Below are 10,471 nucleotides of genomic sequence, written 5' to 3' on the forward strand. Positions count from 1 at the left end.
AGTTGAGATTATCATCTAAATATTAAAATAAGATTTCATGGATAAATCAAATATTTTTTTCCTATCAAGTTATTAGTTTATTTTTTAGAGAAATGTCTCTTTAAGTCAATACATAGATTGAATTAAATCTAAATAATACTATGAAATACTACTCAATGTTTAACATTTCTTTAAATTTAAATGGTTAGTTTAGATTGTAAAATTTTAATAGGGTATTCATGAGCTAATTAGTATTATAGATTGAAGATAATAGCTAAATTATAATTTCTAATTGTTAATCAGTCATAATTGATTAATTATTCTTAAATAATATAAACATGAATTAATAGTTTATATTTACTCTTATTAATAATACTAATGTAATAATTAATGGAGTTAATCTCTTTAACTCAACTTCAAGTAATATTTTTTCAATTACTCAAAGTAATATGGTGAATATTACAAATATAAATATTAATAATTGCTCTTATTTAAATAATTTTATTAATTTACAATAAGTAAATAATCTAAAAATTGTTGATACTTTCATAAACCTAAGTTAACATTCAAAAATTTATATCATACAAAGCACAATTTTATCATTTATATAAAAAATTAAAGCTTAATAATCAAATAATAATACTATCTTATAGGTATAAGAGTAAGATATTAATTCAGTATAGTATCTATGTGATACTTTATTTTTAAATGATGTAGAGCTTTAAGATTCTGTAGATGCTAATTTCTATTTTGAAGCTGATAATATTTTTTTGTAAAATTTAAATATCAAAAACCTTGAAACTTCAATTACAGTTTTTAATATTTAAGCTAATTAAATTAATATAATTGAAACAAATATTAAAAATATTTTTTCACAGGTTTAAGGAGAGAAAATAAATTTTATTAATATTAAAAGCTTTAGTGATGCTTTTATATCTAGAATCAATTCAATTAACAGTTAAATATCAATACTTTCTATTAATTAATAACGTGATAAAGGAAAAGCTCTTATTTCTGAAATAATATTTTTGGATTTTTAAATATTTGGTGCTAATCCTTTGCTATCTCTTAACGAATTATAATATATTAAGTTGCAAAATGTTTAAATTAAGAACGTAGTAAACTCGCTTAATAAATATACGTCTATATTTAGCATATAAAATTGTGATACCGTAAATATAATAAATAGTTTATTTATAAATAATACAAATATTAATGGTCCTGGTGGAGTTATTTATGCTATTGAAAATAAAGAAATGATAATATAAAATTCAAAATTTTATCTTAATACATGCAAATAATAAAATGGAGGAGCCATTTACATATAAAATAAAATTTTAATGGGAATTTTACATATAGACTCAAGTTAATTTATAGATAATAAAGCATTCCTTTCTTCTGGAGGGGCTATTTACTTATAAAATAATAATTTAATAATATAAAATTCAGAAATATTATCTAATATAGCTTAAATTGGTGGTGGAATATATTATACATAAATTCTCCCTGATTTTCTTATTGATTTATAAAATGGAAATTCCAATAATAATACTTTTATGCATAATATTGGGCATATTTATGGATAAAATTTTGGTTCTACTTTAAGGAAGGTGTATATTGATTTAGAAAATATAGAATTACCAAGTGGTAGCTAAAAATCTTAATAAAATGGAGATATTTAAATTCATAAATTTAAAAGTGGAGATTAAATCAATTTCAAAAAAATTTAATTGATTGATGAAGAGGATAATCCTATCAAATTTGATAACATTAATTCAGCAAATTTTAATTTACTTAGTCTTGATGTGTAGGCATTACTATAATAAATAAGTATTTCTATAGCTTGGGATTAAGAAAATGAACAAATATAATGTATTGGATAGCTTCAAACAAAATAATACTAAAATGGAGGTTATAGCTTAGATGTTCAAGTATTTTATAAGCCATTAGCTAATATAATACTCAAAATAGAAAGTAATATTTTACCATAAATAAAAGATTCATAAGGAAATATTGCAGTCAATTCTGGATAAATAGAGTTAAATATTAAAATAGAGTTAGATTAGTGCTCAATTGGAGAAATATTTGTCTAATATGGGAATTCTATAGCTTGTTAATAATGCCCTGAAGGTAAGTACTCTTTGAGTTTAAATGATAAAGAATGTAAAGAATGTCCTGATTCAGCAGCAAGCTGTAAAGGTTCTAACATTTAGTTAAAAAGAGGTTATTGGAGAGAAAACGAAAATACAGATAATATTTTATACTGTAGTTTAAATCCTTTGCCATGCTAACCACAGCTATCTACATCTAAAGTAAAATAAATATTAATATTTAGATTTTTTTCTAATTAAGTTAGTTTCGAACCTGATAGAAGAAAAAAATAAAAAATGTTTAATCAAATAGAAGAAATCTAAATTTTTTTATCAAACATTTAATTTTGGTTTAATTTTATTTGCATATAATATGAATGAAAAATTAGATTTTATTCTAAAAATTAAATGTTTGAATTATAATTTAGATTTCTTCACTAAAAAATTAAATTTTTGATTAAATATTATTTATTTATTTTATTTGTTTGTTTGGGTTCGAAACCTATTTCGATACCTTTTTTTATTATTTTAAATTTTCTTTCAATATATAAGATAATATTTACTATTGATAATTAATTTTTTTAATAATATTTAGTTTAACTGTGATGAAGGCTATAAAGGACCTCTATGCTAGTCCTGTGATACTTATGGGAAAATATGGGGAGAAAGTTATGCTTAAATGTTTAACCCTAACTTTTGCTACAAATGCTCATAAAATAAAATCAAAATAATAACATTTAACTTATTAATTTTCATTTTAATTTCTTCCTACGTGCTGTTTATTTTAAAAAGAATAATATTGCAGCTGGAAATTAAAATTGTTGGGTATTATTTAAATAAATTAGATATGATTTATTTAGGATCAACACGTAAAAACTATTTATTTTATTAATATTCAAATATCATTTTTAAATTTATTTTTAAAAAGTAAACTAATCTGATAGGTCATAAATCATATCTAAGATTCTAACTGACCATTTACAAATATTGTCTTTTGTTTGTACTTTTACAGTAAACATACCAATTTCTTTTACTCTTCCCATTCAACTGCCAGGTAACACCTTTACTATGACTAGTAAATCTATTGACTGTGTGTTTTCAAAGTATTAAAATTTACAGCCACTCTGGTTATTTTAATCTCTATGGTCTTTTAGTTTACCTTTAGGGATTTCATGCTTATATTTACTGATAGGAATTATTTGTAAGTTTTTTAAAGTAAATATATTCATCAAATATTTTAGAACTGCTGCTTTGTTTATTTACTTTTATTTCTTCCCAATGGTAATTAATCTTGCAAGTCGATCAATTAATTGCATTACTATAGGAGATAAAAAATATTTAGATTTAGATTTGAGTATCGAATGCTTTGATGCATCTAATCACAAGCCTTATATCTTTTTCTATAGTTTACCATTAATAATAATATGGGGAATTTTAATTCCTGTGTATTTATTTTATAAAGTATACATCATTAAATAAAAAAAATAGTCAATATTTATGACAATAAAGTATTCTTTCTTTTTTGAAGGCTATAAAGATAAGTACTATTATTGGGAGTTTTGGATGCTGTTTTACAAGACAAATTTGATTTTGGTATCAGAATTACTAAAACAAAATCTTTAAGTTAAGGTAAACATTAATATTATCCTATCAAAAAAATTTTTATTAATAAAAAAATTATTAAATTTTTTGGATTAATAATTTTTTGGATAGAGCTTATAATTAAATAAAAAATATTCATACTTCTTTCAAAAATTTATTATTTTAATAATTCTATTTTTTCATTTTTATGATGTTAAGAGAAGAATAATTACCTTGTTTTCTCTACGTTCAACTTCACATCTTAAATTAGAAAAAAATAAATTAGCTTGAGTTGAAATCAAGAAAAAAAATTAAATAATATCTTTTTTATCAAGTAAAATTAAAAAAAATACAATAGTTAAAATTTTCTGAATCTATCCATCCCATAAATTTAAATATTTTCCAATAACTTTTTTATTTAAAAATAATATTTATAACAAATACTATAGGTAAGTATTATGAATCTTGTGTTGCTGCTCTATTTTTATCTATTAGTTAAATCTAAACCTTTTACTATATAATATTTTAATAATTTATAACAAAAATCTATAATCCTATGCATTTTTTCTTTGAATCTATGCTTCATATCAATAGTGGGAGTCTAGAATAACTTAACATATGAATTAATTTTGATAATATTGCTCATTTTTGCTAATCTTTTTTTCATATTTATTTTGCTAATAGGATTATCTAGATTATTAATTCCAACTAAAAAGGAAGATAGAAACTTTATTTAAAATGTTATTTTTTAAATTACAAAAAGATATCCTTAAATTTTAGATGTTTAATTATAAAACAAATAAAAGATCAAATCACTGCTAAAATTAAGAAGAGTTAAACTTAGAATTAAATAATTGATCAAATATTTAAAAGGCTATGATTTTTACTCTTCCTAATCTCTATAATAGTTCTTTAATATAAAAAAAACATAGAATATATCTGAGTTGCATAAGACATAAGAAATTACTTAAATTTTATCTTCAGAAGTATCTGATGAAAAAAATATATTTGTAAAAAATAATAACACTCTTTAAAAACTTAGAAATCAATGGTCTTACTACACTAGAAATACAAATTCAAACTAAACATGTAATTTATTTTTTTTAATCCTAATAAAAATAATTTAAAAAATAAATAAATAAATAGCTTTAAAAACATCAAATCAAAATTTGCATGCAATAAATTATGAGAAGGATGATTATATTATGGAAACTTAAAATAGTTTATAAAATAGCAAAAATATTACTAGAAATATTTAATTTTAAATTTAGCTTTCTGAAAATTAAAATTGATTATTTGTTTGTTGGTGTTTAATTGCAATATTCAATATTTGAAGATAATTATTTTTGTTATGCTATAATTTAATTAATTTTTATTATAAACATTATTCATTTTAATTTGTATTTAACTATTTGTTTGCTATTATTTTAAAATATGGAGAATAGAGGGTTGCTAAAAAAGACATACCAAAAATGATTTCAAAATAAAAAGAGATTAACACAACACTATCACAGTTCATTTTTAAATACAGTGTTTTGATTAAAAAATCCCCTTCACCTCATTAATAAAGCATTTCAAAGATTTAATTAATTGATTTTTTTTAAATATATATATATATGTGAATTAAGCTATGTTATACAATTTAACGCTTTTTAAATAATTTTAACATCAAAAATATTATATTTATCATTCAATATATTTAAATTTATTTATTAAAAGATAATAAAATTTAATTGAAATTATAAATTTAATACACTCTCACATCATAAAACAAAAATAAATAAAAATATTTTTAATTTTTAATAAATTAATTTTTTGATATAATCTCTTGCACTGATTCTGCAATCTTTATTTTTGATTCTTTCATTTAAGCTTAGCTTTTTTATGATACATCCAAATACTTCTTAGATGAGATTCATCAGAGAGGTATAGGTATGGTTCAATAAATATAAATCTAAAAGAACTTGTTGTCATTAAATTGTAAATTGATACATAAAACATAAAAAATGATAAATATTTCACAAACAAATTTGGATTATCTTAATATCACAAACACTAAGCCATTTTAAAATGAGCTGATAGTAAATTAATCGATATAAAAATTTTCAATAATTCCTATTTTAACAATATTTATTCATTAGATAATGAAATATCAATACTTACTAATAATTAACAAAACATAGCTGGATAAGCTCATATTTCTTAATCAAAATTCATACATTTTACAATATCATAGAGCAATCCTTTGATATTTTTAAATGGACTCTTTAATATATTATTAAGAAATATTATAATAAAAAATGTGCAAATACTTAAAATTAATTATTACTATATTTATAATTTAAGATTGTGATACTGTAACTATAACAAATTTTTAATTTACAAAAAAACTAATAGTAATAATCGAAGAGGAATTAATTTATGCAGCTGAAAACAAAGCAATTAATATATTAAATTCAATATTTTAGCTAAATTAATGTTTGGCTCTGAATGCAGGAGCTAAATTCATATTAAATACAATTTAAATAGGAGTTTTAAATATAAATTTAGTGTAGAAAAGTAAAAATCAGATTTATCTCATGATAATATTTTGAGTAATTAAAATGTATTAAATAGTGCTCCACCTCTTTTAGAAATATCTTTCTAGAAAAACTCAAATCGATAAAAGAACAAATAGTAAAATATTAAATATTAATTTTAATTTAATCAAAATAAAATTGAAAAACTAAATATAAATAATCAAATTATTTTTTTAATTTGATATATTTTATCTTCTTAATATTTTTAATTGCAAATTCTTTAAATCTCCACCTTCTTAGTAAATTTATTTTTTTATTCAATTGTAATTATTTGATTTTATGTATAAGAACTAGAGACTAGTGATATTAGCTATTAGTAAAATTTAAAGATTATTAATATTAAAAAATTTATTAATTATTAAAAGAAAAGAAATAGATTTATCACATTTAAATTTATGTGTTTTGTATTAATTAGTGTAATTATAGTATCTTCTCAATGGTTATTTTTATGGATAAAGATTAAGTTAATAAATTTATTCTGTTATTATTTAATCTTGCATTAATTGTAAGTGAATATTCATGCGTTAGTTGTTAACACAATTTATTTATAAATTCAATCAATAGTTCTACTTCTATAAATAATGCTTAAATGGTAAGTTTTTGAATTTAATTATATACAATGTGTGAAATTTAAAGTTTATGAAAACATAAAATGTGGCAAATTAAAATTTTTATTAGTTGATAAAAATATTGAACTTGATTTGGATACTAATTAGTGCATACTAATGAATATGGTTTGCTCATTTTTAATAAGTTTAAAAAAAATAGTTTAAGTAGAATGCTCCAACTTTTTACTAAAACAATTATGCTTAAAATTGTGAAGAAACTGCTTAATGAAAATGAATTTAAGAAAGCTCATATTTTTCTTTTAACAACATATTAACAGAAGTATAATTGTCTAATCACTAGTATCTAATTTTAGCAAATGGCTTCTATTTTGCTTTATTAGACAAAAATTGGAAAATAATTAGTTTATAAATACTTTAGAATTTAGCAGATTATAATGGTTTATATTTATTAAAAGGGATAGAATAATATAGAAAAAGTTTTATTTTAGAGATTAAAGTGGATGTATTGCAGGAAGCATATTAGTTGTTATGGATTTTAAAACATTAAAAGTATTATTTCTTTAAGATCGAACAATATATTATTCTATCAAATATTAGTACATTATAAAATTAACTTGTTTTTTTTATCAATAATTGCATTTATAAATAATTTTATAATAGAAAATTAAATTACATTGATATAGGTTATCACTTTATTTATTTTTTCTTATTTTATTATAAAAATAGAAAGTCAAAATGCTAAAATGTTTGAAGATAGGTGAATAGAAATACAAATTATTAGTTCAATAAATATTATTTTTCTAAGTATTTTTGCAAAGTAATTAATTACAAATAGTTATTTTTTTTGATTAAATTATTTTATAAATCCTTTATATTCTATCATTTTTATTTCATCTAAATTATATATTTTATATTTGGGGTAGCTGATGATTTAAGCCCACTTTTATTCTGACATTTTTTAAAAATTTGTTTTAAATTTCAAATTGTTTATCAAAAAATACAAAAATACAGCCCCCCTCCAAGTAAAGTTTTTCATTACCTAATTTTTGGCAATAAGAAGATTTTTCAAAATGATCTAAAAGTGACCCTATTGTAAACTCACTTATAAGATTATTTATTCTATATTGTTTATGTTTAGTTAATTAAAATCTAAGTATTTTGGAAATTGTCTAATAAATAATAAAATTATAGTGGAAAATATATATGAATAAATTATTAATATATTTCATTAATTTAAAGATCTTTATTCATAAATTAATTTAAAATATTGGTTTGAGTTTGATCTTTTATTTTTTAAGAAAAACTTTCATTGCTGCTTACAAAATTTATAAATCTTTTTTATAGGAATTTTATTTTATGCTTACATATTGATAAAGAGCTATTATTCCAAACTTCATTTTGTTTAATAATTTCTAAAAGTTTGTGGTAAACAACTTCTCTATAAATAATCATGACTAAAAAGTAGAATTATTGATCATTCAAATTAGATTGAAATTTTAATTTTAATTTATTTTTTGCATAATTAATTAATTAAATTTAATATTTAGTTTAATTTAGATCTTTAATGTTATAGCTTTTTAAAAACTTTAGAATATTATTCTGATGTACATTTAAAATTATATATTTGTAATATTAAATTTTAAATCTAGTTATTTTTTACTTACAATTAATTTTTTATTTTTTTAAATGTAAAAATTTTGAGATTAATGAGTAAAATTCAATTTGTTAATAAATAATAATCACTGTAATCTAAATCCTTTAGTTTTCAATATTTATAAAAATAAAGCATACTTCTAAAATTTATAATTATTAACTTTAAAATATAAATATAAAAACATCTAATGAATATTCTTATAATTATTTCATTTTTCTTAGTGATTTTAAAATTAATTTAATTTCTTAGTTACATAAAGATTCCTGAAGTGGAAATAAATTAGCTATAACCAGTTATATATCCTGAAACTGCTTTATAAAATGACGAATACTAGTTAACTATAGAGAACTTAACATCCGGGATATTTTGTCACAGAGTAAGATATGGGAAATCGTACTCGTTTTATATTTTATTTTTTTAATTTTACATACCTTTAAATATCCATATATTTGTTTCAATTTATCAGTATATTCAACTCAATTTAATTTTTTTATAAATTTAATAAAAATATTTTAAAATTTACAAAAAAATTATTTTTGAGAGTTATACAGTAGAAGTAATTTTTTAATGTCATTGCAAAATTACTAAAATTTTTTTTTTTCAATATTTAATTTAGAAAATGGTATTACATCAAGATTGGAAATTGCTAATATTTTCTCAAATAGTTTTTAAATAGATAGTTAATATTATAATCAGACCTTAGATTATAAATTTGCAAATAATAATATTTCTAGCAGTATTATTAAAAATAGCGGAGCTGTATTTTTCATAGTTGCTGTTTAGTAATTTTTCAGATATTTGTATTTCTACTAATGCATACTAGATTAAAAAGACATATTCTTTTAGTATATGATGAATTATTTTCTTCACTATAATTTAATTTTTACAATTACTTATTTTAGTTTTCTACTATAACTCAGTTATCTAAATCATATAATTAAATATTTAGTATAAACAATATAGGGTATATTTACTTATGTCTTTATAATTTGCTGCTTGGTCTTTGTTAGCTTGATAATTAGTTTATAAGCAGCTTAATTATATTTAATAAAGATAAGTAGAATAAATCATAGTAAATAAAGTATTATTAGTATAGTGATAATAAATTTAACTAATGGAACCATTTTAGAATCTTGTTTGTCAAGAATGTATATGCTGATTTTTACTATAATCGAATGCTTAACACTTCCAATAACAGTAATCATATTTAAAAAAAGTAGTTTAAAATCTACTATTACTCTAATTATCATATAATTTATTGAATTATTAATTACAATTTATTTGAGGCCATTTTATAGAAACATAATATATATTTAAATTATTTTTGAATAGATAATTTGGGTTATCGTATTAATTATATTTAGTGTTTTGTGTGCTTAAATTGATTCTTTAGAAAATAATCTATAGGAATATCCAATTATATAGTTATATAGTCATTAGTAATTATGTTTTTTATGGTACTTGCTTTAGTGATAAGTCCTATCTTTTAAATAATATAAATTGTAATTATCATCAAATAATATTGCAAAAAAAAAAAAAGAATAATTATACAGAAAATAAATCAGATTTATCTCTTGATGTTATTTTGAATAATTCAAATGAATTAACTTCTATAAATTTCTATCTAGAAAAACTCAAATTGATAAAAGAGCAAATTAATTTATAATATGTTTTATTTTATTAGTATTTGTTTATTAATTTTTGAAAAAAAATATTTTAGTTTTTTTTATGGAAATTTAATTACTCCTAATTTTTGTGTCTGTAATTATAAATATTAATCTATTAATAGTATACATACAAAAAATAAACTAAAAGACTAAACATTTCTTTTTATATTAAACCATAAATTATACTTCCATTTATTATTTGTATACTTTTGTCATTTTCAAACCAAATTTATAAATACTCTTATTTCATAAAATTAGCAAACAAACATCTTAGTTATTAATTTTAATTAAATCAAAAAAAATATTACAATAGAAAAAGCAGAAAAAATATTACAATTTAAATTTGTTCAAT

At 19.5% G+C, this 10,471-nt stretch overlaps 2 protein-coding genes across 2 annotated transcripts in view; both read left to right on the forward strand. All coding sequences in view use genetic code 6, as the record gives it.

The window, feature by feature from the left end:
• The window catches only part of TTHERM_01203220 (hypothetical protein), a gene marked incomplete at both ends in the record, with an annotated part of 270 nt that extends 149 nt beyond the window's left edge, over window positions 1-121 (forward strand). Inside the window, one exon of the mRNA XM_001008905.3 lies at window positions 1-121. This exon is cut by the window's left edge and continues 149 nt beyond it. Within this exon, the coding sequence (XP_001008905.3) occupies window positions 1-121 (121 nt within the window).
• Window positions 122-845: 724 nt separating this feature from the next.
• On the forward strand, window positions 846-4,942 carry TTHERM_01204220 (transmembrane protein, putative; the record flags this gene model as incomplete). Its single annotated transcript, XM_001008906.2, has 5 exons — window positions 846-2,291; window positions 2,665-2,938; window positions 2,998-3,698; window positions 4,100-4,739; window positions 4,797-4,942. Exons 1-5 carry the CDS (start codon window positions 1,236-1,238, stop codon window positions 4,940-4,942), a joined length of 2,817 nt encoding a protein of 938 aa, XP_001008906.2. The 5' UTR covers window positions 846-1,235.
• Between the last annotated feature and the right edge of the window lie 5,529 nt (window positions 4,943-10,471).

Source organism: Tetrahymena thermophila (genome assembly GCF_000189635.1).
Source record: "Tetrahymena thermophila SB210 genomic scaffold scf_8254797, whole genome shotgun sequence".
NCBI lineage: Eukaryota > Ciliophora > Oligohymenophorea > Hymenostomatida > Tetrahymenidae > Tetrahymena > Tetrahymena thermophila.